The sequence below is a fragment of the Artemia sp. Qi Xiang Cuo genome, chromosome 6 (assembly GCF_049724085.1).
Source record: "Artemia sp. Qi Xiang Cuo chromosome 6, ASM4972408v1, whole genome shotgun sequence".
NCBI classification, from domain to species: domain Eukaryota; kingdom Metazoa; phylum Arthropoda; class Branchiopoda; order Anostraca; family Artemiidae; genus Artemia; species Artemia sp. Qi Xiang Cuo.
The window spans coordinates 44,984,249-45,007,900 of record NC_142799.1 but is presented as its reverse complement, the minus strand read 5'-3'; the positions used below and the strand labels follow the sequence as shown (position 1 = coordinate 45,007,900).

The window sequence follows — 23,652 nt, the reverse complement described above, 5'->3', positions numbered from 1 at the left end:
ACGTTTTTGATTATTTATGCTCTTTTAATTCGTAAATTTAATTAAGAAAAACTAATTTGAAAATTTAATTTTTTGTTAATTTGTTGCTAAACATTGATTTACTTTTAGAAAGACTATCCAAAGGTCGCTGAGGATTGTTCTCAAGCAATTTCTCTAAATGAAAAATATGTGAAAGCCTATTTGCGAAGAGGTAAGGCTTATGAACATTTATATAAGCTAGAAGAAGCCCTTGAAGATGTGACAACAACATGCCTTCTGGAGGGCTTTCAAAATCAAAGTACGCTCGGGATTGCTGATAGAGTTTTGAAAAACTTAGGTAAGGAACAATATTGCTACGAAAGCACTAACTCGGCAATCAGAACAAACACATTTGTGTGCCCATCCCTTGCATTATTTTTGGTGATTTTGACAAATAAAAATTTAGTCAATAAAATCCTGGTGCAAAGCACCGCGGTTTATCGGCTCATTATTTAGATTCAATGTAGGAGAAGAATAAATTCATTAAGGTAATAAGAAAAATGAAAAAAAGGATAAAATGCTGCCATAACAACCACTGAAATCTCGATTTGCTGATCTCGGTTGGTAAATGCAGCAGTTTTATCGGCTTGATTTCAAAATTAGGTAAAAACATGAATAAAATGGATAGAGCGATAGGACTAATGAAAATAGACGATAATACTGACAGAACATCTAGCCCTGTCTTGTTAATGCTCAGTAATTATAGCAGTTTGGCTGGCAGAAAGCAATAGGTAGTTCTATGAAAATTTGGTTTGGAAGCTTCGGTAACAACTGTTGGGAAAATAGGCTAGTGTAATTTCAGAGGTCAGTTAAATTTTTTATTTTAAGTGCAAAAAAAAAAAAGAACAACCAAAAGCAAGAATAAATTAACAAAACAACATAGTGTGTCGGGTTTTTGGACCAACTGAGTATAAATAAAGTGTTTGGTATGTGTTGGTACATTTAATGCACTCGCATCAGAGTACATTGACTACTTTTAGCATCAGAACGTCCTTTTTCGTCAAAGCAAACCTGAGCTGAAATGGATTGAAGCAGCGAAGCAAGTTGCGTCCAGCCTGATTGCTGCAGCAATTCGTTATTTTGTTAAATAAAATAAAACAAACAAGTTTTTTTCTTGTGAAAATAATGAGCAACATTAAAATTTAAAATGAACACAAATTATTCTGTATATGAGGGGGGCTGCCTCCGCCTCAATACCTCTCTCTTCACACAAAAGTTTTTAAAGCACTTTTAAAAAAGGCTCTGATTCTAATTTCACGGCTTTTGTGTTTCAGGTATCGCTCAAAGAATTGGGACAAAACGTCGAACTTTAGCGTAAAGAGCACGGTATTGAAGAGGAGGCAGCCCCCTTGGAATAATTTATGGAATAATTTCTGGTCGTTTTAAGTTTTAATGCTGCTCCTTTCTTTCAGTAGAAAAATCTGTTTTTTTTATATTTGATTTCTGATCTTTTTCAAATAATCCCCGGAAATCCGTCTCCACCTTCGTGGAAAATCCCCCTCCCACTAAAAATTCTGTAGAAAGTTCCCTTGAAGTAAAATTCTTCCCTTGAGAAATTACCCCCGGATAATTCCATCCTCGCTGCGAATTTCCCCAAAAAATTTCTTGCTTATGAGTCCGCCTGAAAAATACTCCTTAGCATAGTTTCATTTGAAGAAAGACTTGTTTATTTGATTTCTGATCGTTACTTGTGTCATGGCGGAATCCCTCCTGCGAGGAAAATCTTTCCCGGATTCCTCGCTCCCCAGCGAATAATTTCTTTCGCGGAGAGTTTCTCAATGGAGCATTTCTCGTGGTGAAAATTCCCCCATGGAGAATTTCTTCTGCTGGAAATCCCCCCACGTTAAAATTCACCTGGAAATTCCATCTGCGCTAAGAATTCCCGCCGGACAATTCTCCCGGATCATCTCCACGTATAAAATGGGGTAGCCAGTGAAAATCCCTCCCCCTGAAAAATGTCGGTATACATTCCAAAAACAGATACTATATGTAAACAATGGACAAATTTCATAACTTTTGCCCCTTCCTCTGGGAGCTTTTGGGATCTTGTCATCCCCAAAGACATAGTTATTGGACTTTGCAACTGTACTGAACAAAATGTCTAATGGCTTTGATCAGACGATTCTGGGGAAAACAAAGATGTGAGGGGGGCTAGTTCCCCTCAATTTTTTTTTTTTTTTTTAAATAAACGCATCCATGGTGCTTCTTCTGGTAAAAAAATGGGAGCTTGAAAATTCTACAGTAATAATTCCATGGTACGCTGAATCTGATGGTGCAGTTTTCCACAAGATTCCTTGACTTTTGGGGAATGTTTCCTCCCTTTTTTAAAAATCAGGCAAAATTTCCCAGGTTTGTAGCTTTTTATGGGTAACTTTAACCTTAATGATTTTTTATGTATTTGGAATCAGCATAAAAACCCAATTCTTTTGATGTATATATTGTGAACAAAATTCAGTTTTTTAGAATTTTGTTGCTATTGGGCTGAGTCGCTTATTACTTACAATTCGTTACCACGAACTGTTTGATTGGCAGATCATTCCAGCCGAAAGGAAATCATGCACTCAAACTTGTCGCTACATATAGACAAGTGGATAGGCTGTCTGTATAGCCAGCATGGTTTCACCGGGCTTGGAAAGTGGTTTCGAATCTTGGGATTTTTCGATATCTTACTTGCAATGTACATTTTTTGTATTTTCTGAATTTCCCCATACCCGAAAAGATCCCCCCCCCCAAAATGCTTTGGTCATTGTTAGCTCTTTCTGGTGCTAAGATGGTGCCGTTTGACAAGAGCAATACTAAATTAAAAATAGTGCAGTATTGTCAAATTCATAGATATACGATTTAGGCATGGGTTTGGAAGGCGCCTAGGAAGAGAACCAGAGGCTCCCCCTCCGCCTAAACAGAAAACTGACTCTGCTCCTTTGCATGTATGTTACTTTTATCTGAACCAAAATGCGAAAAGGCAGATGATATGAGGGTAAAAAGTAGATTGTATCACTGGAATAGGATGATGAGCCGATTGGCTGAGAACTATGGCAAGTTGAACGAACATTTCCAAAGGTGATTTCTTATTCTGTAGCCGACTCATTGGATGACTGGATATTTTTCTATCTTATTGAACTCTGCTATGTTCTCAGAATCATAGTAGCGATTGCCTACATTTGCAACCTATACCCATTCCTCCTTTCTGAAGCCAACATACTAAAATGCAATGGACAAAAATCTGAAGAATTAGAATCTAACGATAGCTATGAAAGCCTTCCTTGAGTAAGAAAACTGTTCCAGGGGAAAGTTCAGATTCTTTAGAAATTATGTTAGATATAAAAATGCTTTTTGGCCTATACCGAGGAATTAACTATTCTGTGTCTTAGGATTATATTGTGTCGAATTTTGTAAAATTTTTCCATACAAATTGACAAAATAAGCAAAATCCTCAAACTTGGGTGTATGTCCTAAGGGTATATGAACACATAGGGGAGAGGGGGGGGGGTGGGTGCATTTAAACTGGAAGTGACTATTAAAAACTTATAAATTGACATTTTCTGAGCTAACAAAATAAGTATTATGTTACTCTACTCTGTAGTTCAGGAAAGAAGATAAACTGCACAGTTGCTAAATAAAATGTTGTCAAATAAAACTTAAAAAAAAGTTTGCACAATTTATGGCTTTCTTCCCAGGGGCTAAGGGGCTATTATATCTATGGAGTATATTTATTTGAACCTTTTGGGAGGTACATAAAAATGGGTACGAGAGGGGGTTGCTCTCAAATGACTTGACCTGCAAAAAAGCATTAGAACATTTGTATTCCAATGGAATGAGCCTCCTCCTAAGTTTCTCTACTGAACATCGCATCCATGTGAAATCGTCGATAAAACTACACACTGAAGTCACTTGACTCTTTATTAGGACAATACGAGAGTGTCGCCTATAATGTCTTAAAAAAAAAGGAATTTATTCATATTGAAGGCGCACTCTCACTCGTTTTTTTTTTGTCCGAACCATCCATAATATTTTTATTGACAGTGTTAATTTTATAAATTTCTCATGTCTATTTATATAAAGTAAAACTTTTTGTGTATTGAACATAACACGCACTTGGAATGACTAGAAATTTAGAAAAAAAGTCCAAACAAACACTAGGAACACTGAAGGAAATAATATCACAATATAAAAATATATTTTTGAAACTAATGATAGATCACTAGTGATGGCGAAGGTAATTGAATTCAATTGACAATTTTTTTTCTCACTTTTTCTATCTATACCTAAGCTATGGATTTTTGATGAGTTCTTTTTTCCTATCTAAATAAATATTTAGTCGCTTGAACGAAAGCGACTGTCTTATGAATCCCATATCTGGTAATATAATCATATCTGGTATATCCCATATCTATGAATCCCATATCATTATGAATCCCATATCTGGTAATCAGATATATTTACGTAAAAAAAAATCACGTTGTAGAATTATCTTGTCAGTGAAGGTGGTCCTCAATTTTATCTAGAAATTCAGATTTGTCGAAATACAGTATCAACATTGTGTAGCAGGCTGGCTAATCTAACCCAATCCAGATGTACTTAAGAGACCTGCCGATTTTTCCAATCGATCCGGCCAAATTTCTTGGGTAAAAGAACGATGACTTTTATTAACTATTGGCTAATGCCTCATTGGCTGATATCTCATGAAAGGGCATAAATATAGCTGCAATGCGTTGTTAGGTTTTCTTTTTATTATTTTATTGAATAGATGCTCAACTTTGAGTTTCAGGGGTGGAAGCAATAATCAGTCTTGTTTGAAAAAATTTTTAAATTGAAAACAGTGACAATACGAGCCTATTATCTAAGCGGTGTATATGCTATTGGGCAAATACTATAATTTTTTTGAAACCTTTTGGAAATTCAGCATGTGCTGAGTTTGAATAGCGACGTGTACGCATGAAAACGGATGTTTTGTGCTTTTTGGTCAGACTTCATGCGAAATATTTTAACGGAGTCAGGTAAAACGCATCAGTTTTAGATTAAAAAATAGACTAAAGAGTAATCAGTAAGTTGAGGCCCAAGAAAAGAAACATCATTAGTCGTAAGTCGGAACCTATCCTGACATCTAATGTGAATAGCACCATCATGATTTGTCATGTGGAGTAAATAAAAAATAACGTTATTTTTGCTGCCTACTGATTATCAAATCTTTCTTTCTGCTATGAGTGATCTATTTTGCGCCGGAAAAAAAAAAAAATGCAGGGATGTGATCTCAGAGTTGTTCAGTATTTTCACTTCTCAAAAGTGTGTATGATATGCTTTATTTATCCAATTTTTAATGTTATTAGGACAAAAAAATGCCAAAGAGGAGATGGCGAACCGGACGCCTAACCTGCCGTCACCACATTACATCAAGTCATTTTTTGCTTCCTTTAGTCAAGATCCCATTCAAGAAGCCGTGAATTCAGCCCTTGACAAAGGAGATGGAAGAAGGTAATGGTTTTATAATAGGCATCAGCGCCGTTTCGATTCGTAGATTGCCCTCTCATCAAACAGGGCCACGCCCTGTTGGCAATTAGCGATGTAGTGCTGATCATTTGGTGAAATGCATTGGATAAAAGTTTTTTGGAGTAGCATTATTTAATGGAAAGGCATCTTGATGCCACTGATTCTTCAGATGAGCACAGTGTCTCTGTCATTTTATACTTTCGTTTAATATGAATGGACAGCTTAATAAAAAGAACTCCAAATCAATTTTCCGTCACATAAGACTTTTAATTTGTTAATGCGTTGATTTTTTTCCTTTTTTCTCATAAAAAATAATGATCAGGGTTTTAAGTTAGGCTAAAGGACCGTTACTGTAAAAAAGCAATCAATCAAACATACATGGTTTGTCTGGAAAGTAATAGGACTGGTTTTCTTCCGTCGTGACTGTACTTCGGAGCGTGCGCACGCTGACTAGATTTGGTAGAGGGCGTTCCCAGCTAACGAACGAGCGGCTGGTCAGTTGTCTCCTAGCACCTGGAGAGTCAGGACAGGCATTTTTGCTTGACATGTTTCTGTGAGTGGTGCAAGCCGAAAATGCAACGTTCGTTAGAGTATAAGTACGCGATTAAATTCTGTGCAAAATTCGGTAAATCTACGACAGAGACGTTTGATGGCACTAGGCCTTTTTGGAGCGCCGGGAACAGGTCGCCGATGAAGACCATTCTGGAAAACCTTTGACTTCGACAAAAATCGACAATTTGTTGTTCATGACATGGTAACGGTGTATTTGAACATGCGCAAGGTGTGCGCGAAGATGGTCCCAAAATTGCTCACTGACGACCAGAAATTGCGGCGAGTGGAAGTGTGCCAGGAAAATTTAAACATGTGTGAGTGTGACCCCCAATTTTTGAATAACGTAATCACAGGTGACGAGTCCTGGATCTTTGAGTATGATCCCGAGACAAAGAGGCAATCTTCCAAGTGGCACACGTCGGCGTCTCCTCGCCCAAAAAAGGCAAGAATGAGCAAATCCAAAGTGAAAACGATGCTCTTTGTCTTTCTTGACATCGAAGGCTTCGTCCACCATGAATTTGTTCCTGCTGGACAAACCGTCAACGCCAATTTTTATGTGGGAGTGCTGAAGAGATTCAAACAAAGGGTTAATTGGGTCCAACCAGACATTGCAGCCGACTGGAAGTTGCACCACGACAACGCCCCAGCTCACACCGCCTCTCTCGTGAACAGCTATCTGACCAAGGCCGGTATCCCAACGCTTCTGCAGTCGCCCTACAGTGCAGGTGTGGCCCCCGGACTTGTTTTTTGGTTTCCTCGCCTGAAAAGGCCGATGAAAGGCAAGCATGTTGAGACGACAGAGGGAATCCAAGCAGCATGCACCGCGGCTCTCAAGGCTATTCCGGAGAATGCATATCATGACGTCTTCAAGGCTTGGAAATCGCGCTAGCAGCGCTGCATTGGCGCAGAAGGAGCCTATTTTGAGTTTTTAAAGAATTGTAACAATTGGCTCAATAAATGTTTTTATATCGACTCAATTCTATTACTTTTCTGACAAACCCTGTAGGCTGATTTCTTGGAGCTTGGAACTCAACATAGGTTGAAGCTTGGAGCTTATGTTTTGCTAGTTATTGTGTGTGATTAAGTACACTTTGATGCTCAAAAAGGAGAAGCCCCATTAATCGAAAAACTGCAAACAGTTTTACGTTTTCAAAAAAAAAATTCAATTCAATTGCAACAAATTTTCTTAGGTATAACAAATTATAAATTTTTTTTTAAGTTGTAATTGTCTCGTTTCTTGAATCGGCTTGTTACAAGATGCAAACAATAAACAAAGATAAATTTATTGATAAAAGCAACGGATGATCTTAGATTTAAAGCGAGTGTTATTTATCTTAATAAATGGACTGTCGTACCTCAGTCCTTAACTTTTAAGGCTAAAATGCGACTTGAGCTTTACTGAAAAGTCTTTGGAGCTATTGCAAATGCCCCTTGTTAAGCAAATTCTTTTCTTTTTCTGTTACATTTGAAAAAAAGTGTAACATAATCAATTGATTTGATATTTCAGAATTGTCACTCACTGGCTTTTTCCCTATTTGGCCAAGATTATTGTTTGTGGCAGAAAATGACAACTTGTTGTGGCGCGATCTCTTTAGTGACGCAAGAATATAGTAGAACTTTTAATGTCCGTTCAAATGAACCGTCTTCTAATTATTTACACCCTTTAATTCAGTACGATTGTCTGAGGGAAAAAAACAAAAAGAGTATACAGAGAAGTGCTACCCGTCAAAAAAATTATTTTAGACTTCACTTATCGAATTTTTTAAGTTTATAAATAAAGAAAGGTTGTAAGTTACCCTGAGTCTGAGATCTTACCAAGCCTTCGAAGAAGTTCGAGCACCTTATCATTATCCTTGCTTGAAAATTAAAAACGATTAGTATAGCTATTGTTGATCAGGTCCTCATGTTTTGACTAAATTTGTTGTGTTGTCCTCGGTAAAGTGATGCAGAGGGCTCCCTAGGTTATCTCCCGTGAAATTTATGTAAAGAATAACAAGCATAGAACCCAATATACTACCCTGGGGTATGCCTGCGTTTATTGGATATTTGAGGGAAATATCAACTACAGGATTGGAACAAAAGTTTTGTATGTTTATATACATCTAGGTCAAATTTGTATTTTAATATACATTTGGCTGCGTAATTTCAGTTGCCGAATCTTTCTTATTTAAAATTTTGGAGGAAAAAACTGTTACTAACTTTATAATTCTTACCTTTGCTCTTCTATAAAACCATACAAATTTCAGAAGTGTGCCTTGTTTCTTAGCATGATAATACACAATAATATTACCTATAAAACCACCAAAAAAAACCCTTTTTTTAATTTTCAAGATAACACTGAGGCGTTGCTATAATTCAATACAGGGCATTTTTTTAATTCATTTTCTTCATAACGGGGTCATAAACCATTTTGCCAAAATGTCTTGAACTCTGTTTTTAGTTACCAAATAAACTATTTTTCATAAAAAAAAACTGGGCATATTGTTGCAAAGCTCTAACTGAAAATTGTGCTACGTAAATAACAACTTAATATTTAGAACTATAAATTATGTTTAAAATTGTAGTACAATCTTCTCAAATACATTACAGTCTTTTGTCAGACTCATGGACTCTTTTTAGTGTATAATTAGCTAAAACGCAATGTTAAACAATAGAACTTAACAGTTGAAACATATTCCTATTTTTGTAGACAAAGTTAAAAAGAAAAAAATATGTCATTGAAAAGTAGACAATGATCTTCTGAATAATTGCTGAAATTCAGATACTATGATATACGTTCTAATATTTAGCTATATTACTGAGAATGTTCTTTCTGAATTTTTGCTTAAAAAATAGTTTGAAAATGTGTTAAGCTGTGGAGTTAAGGATGTACGAATACCTGGAATTGAAACTAGGTAAGAGACTACTAGCATACTTATCATATTGTGAGCATACTTACTATAATTATATTGTGATAAGTACCCGCTTCCCATATTCTTTTTACATTTACGTAAAAAAGAGGCTCTGCGCAGAAATGAACAAAGACCTTACCTTTGTTAAAGTTCAACCTGCTTTTAGTTTCATCTTGAGCTTTTTTGGCTTCTTTTTTTATTACAGGAATGAACATAGAATTTATAAACCTTTTTATTGGTCAATTTTTTGTCTTTTTTTTTCGTATGACATTCTTTAAAATCACGGTAGAAATAGTGTAACTTCAACCTAATAATGAACACGAAGTTAGGGTGGGGGGTGTAAACCCTTCCCCCTTTTGGTTCTAAAATGGAATTGTATAAAATGTCTATAGATGTATGCACGTATTTCCAGGCCCGAAGATAAACCTTTACTCTGCTTTCACAAAAGAGAATATGATGAGGTTATACCTGCTTGTAGTGAGGTGCTTGAAGTTCACGAAAACGAAATAATCCGTCTTCTGCGTGGAACATTTAGAATGTTGTCCCTTGATTTAGCTGGGGCATTAGAAGATTTCGATAAATTAATCTCCTTTGGAGGTAACCCTGTACCCTTTTCAAGATTGATCGTTCGATAGTGGTCGTTTCCAGAGATTGCAAGTTCATAATTTAGAAGTCCTAAGAAGAAAGTTTCCGTCCTTTTAACCATTTGCTTCATTAATCTTTAGCTTTTGCTTTTTTGGCCACAAGTTTTTAGCTGTCGAATTTCACCGAATTGTTTGTCCAATATAAAAAGAAGTAGGAAAATCTTGGATTATTATCTTTTAACTATCTAGTGAAACAACTTAAGTCTCTTATTTTTCTGCTCACCATAAAAAGTATAGTTAAATAGTACTCAAGCTATCCTCCCAATTGACATCATGGGAAAAACTGGTTTGTCTATAAGAGAATGCTCAAAAGTTTCTATAAAAGAGTTTTCAAAAGTTGCAGACACTCAAGGCCGTACATAGGAGGGGGGGGGATGTTAGGGGCTTTGAACCTTCTGCCCCTCCCGAAATGTTTGTCTGACTCGTAAAAAATAACAAAAATGGATGTAAACAAACTTTTTTTTTTTTTTTTTTTTTAGTTTTTTGCCCCCCCCCCCTGAAAAAAAATCCTTGACTAAAACACCCCTCGAAAAAAAAAAATCCTGAGTACGGCCTTGCAGAAACTGCAAGACTAAACGTGCCTAGTGTCTAAAGAATTGATCTCTGCTCGGCTTAAGCAAGAGGCCACGAGCAATAAGCTACTCTGATATAATATAAACTCCTGAAAGATCTAAAGCGCAACTGACACGCGATGACAAAAACAAAGAGAGAAAGAACATATATATATATATATATATATATATATATATATATATATATATATATATATATATATATATATATATATATATATATATAATATATATATATATATATATATATATATATATATATATATATATATATATATATATATATATATATATATATATATATATATATATATATATATATATATATATATATATATATATATATATCGTGAGAAATCTCATCGTGAGATTTCTCTCTCTCTTTTTTTTATATAGACTCCCTTTGATGTGCATATACAAGGAGGAGGCTTCTGAGGTTAGGCCCCTGGGGGACATTGTGATTTTATAGTTGTTAAGCATCCTGGGTTTTTCATTTAATTTGACTGTTATTTTGCTGCTTGGGTGATTTTCACTCCCTCAAAAAAAAAGTTATAAGTAGTTGCCTACGAATCTACTCTCTCTCTTATCCTTCATTTTGAGGAAAATTCCATTGTCACAAGTTCTTAGTTCAAGGGAACCCCAATGCTAAAAAAAAGAAAAGAAAAAAAAGGTTCACCAAAGTCCTCCGAAAAAAGATCGAAAAACGGATTTTTTTTTTCATTTGCCTGAAATAAGTCCCTGGGCCATCCCTGTCCGAGGAGACCCCAGTGCACAAAAAAAATAGTGCCTGAAGACGGAATCTGAAATAGGACCTAAAGGCTCTTTTTTCTAGCGTTTTCGAAATTTACAACCTAAGAACCGAGGCCAAACCCGGTCTAAGTTGCAAAACAATTAGATTGTCAATACAAACACTCTGAAAATAGACTCAAAAACTTTTTTTTTCAATATTTTGAAAATTAAATCGTTAGTCCCTGGTCAAAGGGAGCGAAAAAAAATTGTCTGATCCATTAGAAAAAATTTCAGTTTGTAAGACCATGGGAAAGGTAACTAAAGTAAAAAAAAAAACAACAACAAATTTTCAGGTTAGAGGCATAAGCCTCCTGAAAATAGAGCTAACAAATAGGCCTAAAATAAATTTTCAGGTCAGGTTGAAACTTATATATACGAATCCTTGGGCCCAAAGGCCCCAATATAAAAAAGAAAAAAAAGAGCAAAAATGAGCTTCTATCCGTAAATGCTTGATGTCAATGGGACCCAATGTGTAAAAAACTTGGAAAATAATTCTGATTCAACCCAAAATGAGCCAAAACGCTGTTTTTGATTAGGACTCTGGTCGAATACAGAATATTTTCCAACAGTCTTGACTGAATAGAGCTACTGTACATGGAATGAACATGCTCATGCACATGGAATCCAAGCTCAAATTCAGATAAAACCCCAGTAAATGCAGCTAATCTTGGTTGTATCGATCAGAACCGCCCGAAAATGGGCCTAAAGTTTGGTTCTTCTTTGATCAGCTTCAAATTTATAAGGGATTTTAACAGAGCCAGGTAGACCTCAATGGGTTTAAACTTACAAGTCAAGAGTATTAATCAGTAAGACTTCAACAAAGACAAACAATTAAAAAAAATTGTTGATTCGCGACGCCCGAAGTATGTCCAAAATTGTTTTTTTTTCTATTAAACTTGCATTTCACTGGACATATAAAATCGACTAAATGGAGATAAAAAAGGAGAAAAAAACTTAGCAAATTTGAAGTAATCGGTTTAGTTTCTTGAAGCAATATTTTGAATTTTCTAGTCAATAAATGATTTAATAATTGATGTTCTGTACATTTGAAAATAATAAATTTCAAAGGAAGAAGAAATTGAGGGTAATTTACAACATATCAGACAATTAAAGTTAGGCTGATTGCTTGAAATATATTAAAAAAAGGAAGTTTGCGGTAGTAAGAACATTTTTTTGTTATTATAGTAAACGTAAACTACTTTAAATATTTTTGTTTGAGTAAAGCGCAAATGACATTATTGCCTTTAGAAGGTCTAAGGGGGATGGTTGTCCCAGTCTTACTTGTGGTCCGGGTGTCCCAGTTGTTTTGTTAATCTTTATTCTCCTTTAAAAATTCAAATGAAACGATTCTAAAGCTAATTATTAGAAAACTTCAGAAAAAAGTGTCAATTCCGAACAAATATCGTTTCCAAAAAGTTAACAACGCTGATAAACGAATGGTTCTATGATTCATTAAGGATAGTAAGTATTCTATAGGATATTCTATAAGGATATCTCAGAATAAGAGTTGAAAGGAAGAAGAAGCTTCTTCGTTTTTTTCACATTAAAGATACTAAGTAACATTATATATATATATATATATATATATATATATATATATATATTTCATACGGATCTCTTTGGTGCTTTTGTATAGCATCTAGAGTGTCGTTCGATTTACTTTACTAGTTAACTAATAAGTATATTTTGCCGTTTTTTTTATAATCCTTAATTGGCATTGAACGTTTTTTTGACGAACGAATTCTTAGTTCACTAAGAAGTCAAACACAAATGAGTATATCATTTATCTATCATCTATCATCTTTTTCCTTTCATCTTCACTCTACACTGGAGACGTTGCCGAGCAAGAGCTCAAGTCAAGTAAGTCAAGTGTCATCTTTTTGATAGTGTTTGAAGTAGTTGAAATTTTTCATAAAATTATTTAAGTGGCATTCGGGTGGTAACTTTTACTGGCAAAGCGTTCGGGAAAGAAGCCAGAATGTTTGAAGATTCAGGTTGGCTAGTGCAAATAGCTCCGTAAAGTTTTATGCTCGACTAAATTTGCATAGATTTTGCCGGTAAAACGGTTTAGGTGTAAAAATAGGCTACGACAGGTTAGTCTCTGTTGTAACCCCGTAGCAGAACAATTCTTGTAAGTGTTCCTACCTACAGGAAATTGGTAGGATTGAAGTTGCATCGAGTTACTTCAGTAACTTCACACAGACAAAAATGATGTTGGGTATTTTCTTAGGCAAAGCATATGCTTGTTCAGTTTTAACATAGGTGTAGCGTTGAATCACTTTTGGAGTGGCCATGGGGGCTGTAAGAGACTATGGGAGCGTGACACTCTTACAGCTCAAATTTGCAGTATCAGCTGTGGCGTTAGGGATTTCTGATACCCTAGCAAAAAGAAGACAAGTAGGCTAAACCCAATCACGGTCCTAAAGCAAAGAACATAAAATGGTTGAATAGAACCTTCTGGGAGATAGTTTTTCTGCGCACGAAATTTCCCAGTCTCCTAAAACATCTTCTCGTGTGGCCATACTAAGAGAGTTTTTAGTAAATATGCAAACCTATAAAATGCAAGGGTTAAAGTTCTGCTATGAGATTACAAGTCTTTGTAGTCATATTGACCAATTTAATAGGATTTATCTTGTAATTGGATGAGAAGTTCTAGAGACAAGTATTCGATAAAGCCAAAGCGCACCTACAAAAAGAATTTATATGCTGGTTCTTGCTTGAAATTCATGCATTATTTAATAAGAGACCAGTTCAAAGCTGATTAAGGAATCAACTCAGGCTAGGAAAAATCTTGTAGAATTTTAGGCACATATTGAAATGATCAAAGAAATAAGGAACTATCTAAGATACCCTGAAATAAATCCTCAAAAGTATATTTGATCGGTAACTTTCCACGATTGAAATGCGAGGTTTTAGTATGTTTTTGTTAATAAAGCTCGTTTTTGTTAAAGGTTAAGGTGAATGCAATCATAAAGCGAGCTTCGCTGCAGATGACACTGAATTCTTCTTTGGACAGTCTAAAGGATTTTGATTTGGCTATCTGTATCGACGGAAACAATGCCGATATTTACCATCATAGAGGACAGGTAATATATTAAATTCTACGACTAATAACTCATGCCTGAGGTCAATACCAACACTAAGCCACCTGATGCCAACATAGCTACGCACGCTCCTCCCACGTCCCAACCTATTCAAAGCTTACTTCTTTGCACCCTCCATTGACAAAATAATCTATGTGTAGTATTTACCAATAATTTCAAAATCATAAATTTCCTGAATTCCGGTAAAGAAAAAACCCCAGTTACTCACCAAAGAGGGGTCTACCAAATCCCATGCGACTGTGGCAAATACTATGTAGGTAGAACTCACCAGAATTTAGAGAAACGACTACAACAACATAAAGATGATATCACTAAAGCTCTAAATTCTAATATTGCTAATGTTTCTTTTGATTCTGCTTTATGCAGCTACGTTTTTGAAAATCTTAGCCACAAAATACTTTTTGAAGAATCCGCCCTTATTAGCAATGATCCAGGCATAAAGCTAATAATAAAGCATAAAACTAATCTAGGCATCAGTTAGTTCGAGAACTAATTGAAATCACACTTAAGATTAATAATAATATTTCTTTAAATAGTGATTTGGGGGAGTATTCACTAAATGCTTTATACACAAATTTAATTAAAAACGATCTTACAAAATATTTTTTAAAACCAGTAGACATTAAAACAGAACCAGATACAAAAAGACCTTTGAGGTTAGCTGCCAAAAAGGCAAGACTAGCAATAAAAACGTGTTTTTAATTATTCTTCTTTCATTTCAATGAATTACCCTGGTTTCACCTCACTTTTTTATTAATCCTGGTTGAACTTTGCTGAGGTAAGGATGCTGGGACCGTTTTGAAAAATTTTCATTTTAGTTTTATTGGTCGTATGTTGCTGTAAGTCATTCTTTGTTTATATATTTATGTTTTGGTGAGGATGGCCCTTGGACATAGGGCCGAAATAGTCATTCAAATTAGAATTCCACTATCTTACGAAAAGAATTCCCTATTGCTCTTCTTGTTTTTGATGTTTGTCATTTACATCGAGGATGCTAAAATCATCAGCATAATCTAATTCTAGTAGTTTAACTTCCCCATTTGATTCCGTGTTTTCATGTAGCTTCTGTTGTGCTCCTTAGGACAAATTCCATCAAAATAATCCATATAAACTGGGATAGAACGTAACCCTTCTTAACTCCTGATTTAATTCTTAACTAGCTACTAACCTCATTTCTTACCTACCTTAATTTACTAAATGAATGTGTGGATGTTTCGTGGGGGTATTTTTCCAAATTGGCATGTTTGCAATACTTTGACATAAAACGTTTCCTTGTAGTTGCTTATGTTGTAAACAGGTATTAATGCACAAAAACATAAAATTTGTTGATCGAGGTCCGCAGACATATATAACGTGGCTTAACATTCAGAACCCTTAGATATAATAAAAATTCGAAACAGCGTGTGGAAACTCAAAATACTGGTTTGTTAAAATATAAAGCAAATTGAAAAATATTAGAGTTCCCATTAATAAAATAAAATGAAAGTATAGAGATATGTGACAACGCGGCAAAATTTTTAATGAAGACAGTGAATTAAATAAATTGGTTTCACATTTGGAAACCTTTATCAACGAGAAAACAAAATCTACTAAAGCATACCAGAAAATAACATAAAAAAATTAGAAGAATATAGCTACAGAACTGCTGAAAACTCTTAATGATGCAAATACTGTAGAACTCAAATCAAATGATACCAAGTGGAATCAATAAAAATACGCAGGTTCTATGCAAAAAAATCATCTTATGACCATTATTTTGTAATAAGCAAAAACAGTATAAAGCATTTTCATTTCTTTCAAAAATGATTAAAGTGAACTTATGGATTGTATTTTGCATTAATAATGCTAAAAAAACTAACAAGAAGAAGCCAAAAAAGAAGAAGAAAGGATAAAAGAAGAAGAAGATAGCATACTGGCTGTCTGCATCAAATTAGAGCAATTCTTTCCTTTTCAGGCTACTAATGATTTTATGCTTTTGTTAGATAAATCTTCTGATTGAAAGGATGGAGGAAGCTAGGAGTGACTTCACCAAGGCTGTGGATTTGAGTAGCAACTACCCTATTGCCTACGTTCAAAAGCTGTATGCCGACTATAAGTACTACGCGTTTGTAAAGGGGGACACACGCAAAGCAGACGAAACCTTGGACCACTTTAAAGAGGCAATGGAGAAGTATCCAAATTGTGTGGAATGCTATTCCCTCTATGCTCAGGTATCTTTTCTTTATTAGTTCTTCCATCTTTTTACTCATATCTCTTTTAAAGCCTTGTTATTATTTGTTTTTTCAAGTACACTGCGTAGGCTACGTTCAAATTAACTTGAATGCAGCCAAAAAGCCTCAAAGATAAAATTAAGTGTTTGGTCTTTTTTAACCAAGGCCTCGAATTACTACGGTCTGTTTCAAGGCCGAAAGCATATTTCAACAGAAAAGGCTCTGACCAGCTATTTCACTTAGTTTTACACAATTGTGAAAATCCAAAGTTAAAAAACGATCTTTTGTTTTGATGTTGTGAGCGTTCGAGAGCTGATTGATCAAGTTCAAAGCCCTAACTATTGTTAACACAGTAGCATTGACTTTGAAAAGAGCGATGTGTCTCCCGTGTTTTGTTTTTCTGGCCTCGGAATAGGGGACGGGCGATCAGAGTAAGTTGGGAGAGGCCTCGCGTCACCAGAAATCCTCTGGCGTTGTTTTCAGCGATCAAACGACAACCACATGGTATCAGATCAATATTCCAAGAAAACCAATCGAAACAATCGATTCAAATATACCCTCTTGGACGACATTATGTATGCATCACCATGGATAAGGGCGCAAAACCATACAAATAGCCTATTTAGAAACATATACTTCATAGAAATATTTCAGTAGTGATCACTTCCTTTGAACAAAATCTTATAAGGATTTTGGTTGAGCCATTCCGTCCAATCCCGACCCCCGCCAAGACTCATTTAGTCCTTAGTTGCTATATATTAACCTTAAAAATTAATTGCATTAATTAAGTTACCTCAGTTGATAGATTAAATTACAATTTGAAAAATGGGTAGATTCAGATTTACAGCAAGAACCCAGCTCTACTTATATTGCTACTAGCACCAATTCCCATATCGTTATAGTTTCTACAATGGCAATCTATACCATGGGTAGTGCTAACAGAAGCTAACAATACTAATAGAAGAGTCGTGGAAGGAAGAGTCTTACTATGACTGGTTCTACCACGACTACTCTGAAATACAAATTTTCTTGCACCTATGTTCCAGCTGCCGATTAAAATTAACTACTGCTATTGATTAAACTTTTTACCCTAAAACAACTAGATTTGGATGAAGATTTGCTAGATATTTTCCAGAGAAATTGCTTAAGGATTGTTCTGGGTACCCGGCTGACTGACCGTATTTCAAACAATAGGCTGTACGAAAAATGTGGTTCAATACCGCTCTCTAGGTCTATAATGAAAGAAAGATTGAGGTGGCTAGGGCATGTTGTACGTATGAAGGATGACAGATTGCCGAAGATTGTTCTTTTCGGCCAACCATCTAGGGCGAAACGGAAAGCAGGTCACCCCCGTCTGGGGTGGGAGGACGTCATAAAGAAAGATTTAAAGGAAATGGGAACTTCGTGGGCGGGTGTAAAAAGGGAGGCTTTGAATAGATTGGGTGGAGGAGGAGCGTGCGTAGCTGTGTTGGCCTCAGGCGGCTTGGTGCTGCGGTGAGTTGTTAGTAGTAGTAGTAGTAGATACGATGTCAATGAAAAGAAGAACTGAGATTAAAGTAAAAAACAGAGCTTTTCCACTAAAATTAAAGAGCAAAATTAAAACTTCAAAGAAACAACAAACCAAGTTACTATAACAAAATTATGTACTGTGGCCCCCTTAAACCCCCTAAAACGCTAGAGTGTTATTATGTTCCTGTAAATAGGTTTTCTTTGTTTTAAATTGTTGATAACACTTTCAGAACAATCGATTGCCAATATTCGTAGCTATCTATTGAGTTCAACAGTTAGTATTAAAGTCAAAATTTAACGAGCAGAGTTTACCACAAAAATAGTATTAGCTTGTGCTTTGGGCTAAACCTCTTAATGTAAAGGTGTCATTTGTGGTTTAGAAAACTAGATATTTAATTTTTTTTTTAAATCAAAATGCTAATCGTTTTTGTTTCAACAAAAATGTTTCTATATTTGACAGTTAATTTAGACAGTTAATTAGTTAATTTAAGAAAGTAACTATTTTTTCGTCATTCTTTTCTTCCTTTTTAAGTTCATCCAAACATGTATAGAAAAATCAGTCGTATAAATAAGACTTTTATTTTCGAGCAATAGATATTTATTTTCTTTCAAATTAATATTTTGCAATCTACTTATTGTTCTGCAATAAATTCTTCTTGTCTTGATAGTATTAAAATTTACACCTTAGGGATTAAAGTCCCTAATAATTCTTAATAGACAGCAATTGTTGTAAGAAGGCATCTTTACCCTTTTACATGACAAGGGGGGGGGGAATTGGAATCTTCCTGTTAAAAATACCAGACACATAGTTTTGAGTCTTAATGCCCTATTACTGTAGTTATAGCCTGCATCTCCATAAAATGCTAAATTTGGTGGAAATCGGACACTCCTTGTGAAATATGTATTTAAATTTTTCATAATTGGAACGTGTGTTACTTGGTCACCTAAGTACTAAATACAATTTTGGTAATAATAGTTTTTTTTGGCATATTTCTGAAATGTGGGCACTTCGAAAAGTTTCAGGATTTCAGAAAATCTTGTTAATCTGTCATAACCTTTTACAGTGAACGACGCGTTGGTGAATCTATCTTTTATCCATTCCTGACCAATGAATTTTAGACTCAGTTTCGAAATAGATGGGGTTGTATTATTTTGTAAAATTAGTCGGGAGCGAAACGCTTTTATAAGCTGAATCTTTGGTGATTTAGCATAAGAAGATGGGGTAAAAAATTTATTAGCAGTACTTATTGGTGATAAATTTCTACTTTATGCTCCTTTACATTTTAAATACTTGAAAAGACAAGTGTGCAGCAGTCTAAAATAGGCCGAAAAAAAGAAAAAAATCACCATGCGTTTGTAATTTTCTTTTCGATACGAGTATCAGTTTCTACTTTTGTAAGTATCCCACACTCTTCGTGTTAAGGCGTCCTAATTTTATATTTTTAAGTTAATTTCAATGTGTTTTATGCAGACAACATGCTTTTTGAGTATCACAGTAACTGCATCTATTCTTTGCAACCAATAATTGATGATACGAAAAGAGCACAAGTTGTCAACTTAGTGCAAGAAACAATTAACAAAGTTTTCCGAAAAATGGGTAGAGAAAATTCAAAAGTAAATTATTTGAGTTTTTAATCTAATCTTAATTTAATCTAATTTTAATTTAATCTAAATTAATCTAATAAGTTTTTCACTAATCATTTGGCGGGGGAAAAAATGCTGGAGTATAGAGGATTTTCTCAAGTATATTTCGGGATGCAATAGGAAATGTTTGTTGTTAAAAAGTTATTTAGTCCGAATGTAATTATTTGTGTTTGTGTATTTTTCCTTATATTCATGAAAAATCCTTGTTAAAATTCACTTCACTTCACAGACAATCAAGCTGTTTGACCCTAAGATCTTAAAATGTAAAAAAAGCTTCCCTATTAGCTAATAGTACAAAAAGAAAATTTCCAAACTTGGTGCTAGATAAAGTAAAGGGGGGTTTCCCAGGATACTTTTTACAGAATTTACCCCTCACCCACCCACACCTACTCATTCTCACTAGAGAAAAGCCTATTGGGATATCGACTGCCCTCCTAAAAATCCTATCTCAGGAAAACCATTAACTTTAGCAATTACGATTTTAACGAAGTCACCTATCTAACCCATTAAAGTCCTATTTTATTTGTTATTGGTTTAGACAATTTAGACCCAACAATTTGAGCAATTGTTTCATGTTAATGTATTGACGGACACTTCTAAATTTGATGAAGCAGAAGAACTATTTAAAAAAGCCATTCAAATTGATCCAGAAAACGCTAATCTCCTGGTTAACCTGGCTATGTTGTCCTTACAAACCCGCGGTGATATAGAAGAAGCCACACGATTGCTTGAAGAGGCTGTGACGAAAGATCCAAAATGTGAATTCGCACTGGAAACGATCGGGACAATTGAAGTTCAAAAGTAGGTTATCATTCCTTTATCTGTCCTCATTTAATCTATAGTGATTTGACATTTGTCAGCAGTGATTAATACAATACTGCCCTCACAAGTAATAAGGTATCAGATTTAACTTTATGTCGATGCGGCGAGGTCATGGAGAAAAATAATGGCCTCTGGTACTAGATCTCCCGGTCCTTCTACTCTGAAACGCCATAGGGTTGTTTCGTCAAGCCTTAACGACTCAGTGAAGGTATTTTGAGTATCTATATAATAAGAAACTAAATTTAGTAAAAGCTGTTTTTCGACACACAGTTGAAATTTTTGGTTAATGATTCCTTAGAAACTGTCACAAGAACATTGTCTGTAGGGTCATAAGTGGCTCATTGATGTGTACTATGGTATCCAGAACAGGCGTGTATTTGTGTTCTCGAATTTTTGGAGATTGAAAGATTGGTCATGCCATAGATCAACAACAACAACCTTATAAGAAAATTAAAATAAATTTTCTTGTGAATTATTATCGGTTCTAATCAGCAGTTGTACCAAACCAATCCTGTTCCACTGATCCTCAGGGCTATGCTGTGGTGTTTCTCCTCCCTATAGTATAGTGCAGACGGTTTGATATCATTCTATTTTCCCTTCTTGTTTTTAGTTTTTTTTTTTGTTTAAAGCTTTTTCGAATAGGCAATGTTTAGAAGTCCTTCAAAAACAAAAGTCACCCCAGATCCCAAATAAAATTCCAGTGAAAGTGCCATAGTGAAATAAACTCACCTTGGCTGGTCATGCACATTATCTCAAAGTTCAAATGATAGCTTCAATTCAGAGAATAGGACAATGATAAGTGTAGAGGCAAATATAACCATAAATGAGGATAATGGGTTGCAAGAGGTCCTCTCTAGAAGCTCTAAAACAAGGAAAAAAATCTCTCCAATCAAAAGCATTTCCCCTCTCCCTGCCCAAGATCCTCCCTCCAAAAACTTAGGAATCTACCTTAAAATTACTCCTACTACCCCCTTTGAAATAAAAATAATCAATGCAATAAGAGTTGCAATTTTTAAATTGCTAAAATCAATGTTCTCTCTTAACATTAACCGTGATGGATCTCTGCTAATAGCTGTAGAAGATCAGAAATCAGCAGATACAATACTTAACCTAAAATCCCTTCTGAATACCCCAATTATTGCATCTAATTGGAACCCAAAACAATCACCAACAAAAATAGTAGTTTATAATGTTCCCCCAGAGATATTCACTCAAGAGTTAAAAGAAGGCCTCTCAGATAGGGCTGGAAACACAATCCCAGTTTAGGATGTTACCCAACTTGGCAAACCTAACTCTAATGGCCTAAAAACTAGTAGATCCTTCTTATTCACACTGAAGGAAAAAATTAATATCCCAGAAAAATTATTTCTATTTGGGCAAATCAAACCACACAAGGAATACAAACCTAAGCCTATCCAGTGTCAGAAGTGTCTCAAACTGGGACACACAACAAACAAATGCAATGAAATTCTCCGAGAGTGTAGTAATTGTAAAGCTTTCCATCCTAAAGAGCTGACAACTTGCAACAACACTCAGCCTACATGCATCAATTGCAAAGGTCCACATGAGTCTACAAATAAATCATTATGCCCTGCATACAAGAAAAGAGTTCTAACACTCCAAATATCAACAGAGAAGGCCATCCTATACCCCTTTGCAGCAATGGAAGCAAATGCTGCCCAACAATACCAAATAAAGCCTGTAATGAAACCAACCAGAACCCCAAAGTCAAACGCCCCCACTGCATCAAGCAGCCCATATAAAACACCATCTTCTAAGCCCTCTAGCTCAAATCCCTATCAGAAGGAATCACCTAGCCAACAAGCCTCCTTGTCCGGTGAGATGAGGTCAGCCTGGCCCCCCTTCCCAAGAAGAAATAAACCAGAAACACTACCAGGAATCAATCCCTTAACCGACAAACAGGATGCACAACCAAAAATGCAATCCCCAAATATATGCTTATTCATTCTAAACTGTAATGCGGTTCAGGCCATGAACATACATCAACTACAGAAAACAAAAATCATTGCAGAATTGGCCAAAATCTACATACCAGATGATATGCTCATTCAAGCTAAAAAGATCTTGCTTTACTTTTAACAAAGCTGAACATTGATACACAGTCATATGAAGAATAAATCAACAACACAACATATATCAATACTCTAATGGAATGTAAGATCACTCACAGAAAATAAGCTAAATGAACTAATATCTTTTATGAATAATAATTCCATTAATATTGCTTGCCTCCAGGAAACTCATTCAACCCAAAATCAACAAATTAAGTCTCTGGGATATACTATCCTCAGAAAGGATAGATCTTCAGAGAGAAAAGGAGGTGGGGTAGCTTTATTAGTTAAAAATAATATAAAATTTTGTGGCATCAATTTTCCAGATTTTGCAAATGATGTTGATGTAATTGATATCAGTGTTTGGCTGAATAATTTAAAAACCTACATAATAAGCTTTTATTACCCTAATGGTCAAACTACAGATGCCAAGGATTTCTTTAATTATACAAATAATTCTAATATGTTAAAAAATATCATTATTTGTGGAGATTTCAATGCCCACAGCCTTTTGTGGGGCAATAAACCAGCAAATAAAGCTGGTAAATTCATTGAGCATATGACTTCAAATAATAATGAATTAGCTGTTGCTACCCCTCCAAACCTGAATACATATTTCAACCCCAAAAGTGGCAGATTCTCCACAATTGACCTACAAATTGTGTCATTAAATTTTAACAAAATTTACATAAATAACACAGATAATCAATTTACAGACCACTTTGTTATAGCTTTCTCTGTAACCGAGCCTGCTGAATCTCTATCATACGCTATCAAATACATCAACACTAAAGCAAATTGGTCTATGTTTCAAAATAAGCTAAAATAAGAAATTACAAGTTTCACATAATTTTCGTGCATATCTTACACAACAGAAGACATACATGCTGAAGGCTTGACATCTTTACTAATAAATACAGCTAATCATGATATCCCCAGGACAACACCTAAGAAAACATCCCCTAAACAAATTCCTAAAGCATGGTGGATAAATGAGTGCCTAAATAAATGGAGGATAAAAAAGGCAGCTAGGACGGAATTCATAAAAAAAACCATCACCTACTACATATTTAAAAAAATTACAAGCAGAATCTAATCTACAAAGGACTATAATAGATGCTAAATATAAATACTGGAATAATTTTGCAAATTATCTCTCCAGAGAAACACATGAGCCAATTATACATAAAGTCATAAGCCACATCGGCGGGAAAAAGACTTCCCCCAACCCACTCCTGTATGAGCTTATACATAATAATACCCATTATGACAATGATAATGAAAAAGCTAACCTATTTGCAACTCTTTTTGTTAAGAAGCTAACATCAAATAATCAAA

At 35.0% G+C, this 23,652-nt stretch overlaps 1 protein-coding gene across 1 annotated transcript in view; it reads left to right on the top strand.

Annotated features, from left to right (window-relative positions):
* The window catches only part of LOC148951269 (mitochondrial import receptor subunit TOM70-like), a 70,041-nt gene that overhangs the window by 39,505 nt on the left and 6,884 nt on the right, over nt 1–23,652 (top strand). Inside the window, exons 4-9 of the mRNA XM_089090763.1 lie at nt 109–316; nt 5,346–5,490; nt 9,361–9,553; nt 13,902–14,039; nt 16,040–16,271; nt 20,005–20,221. Of these exons, the coding sequence (XP_088946889.1) occupies nt 109–316; nt 5,346–5,490; nt 9,361–9,553; nt 13,902–14,039; nt 16,040–16,271; nt 20,005–20,221 (1,133 nt within the window). The remainder of the gene's footprint in view (nt 1–108; nt 317–5,345; nt 5,491–9,360; nt 9,554–13,901; nt 14,040–16,039; nt 16,272–20,004; nt 20,222–23,652) is intronic.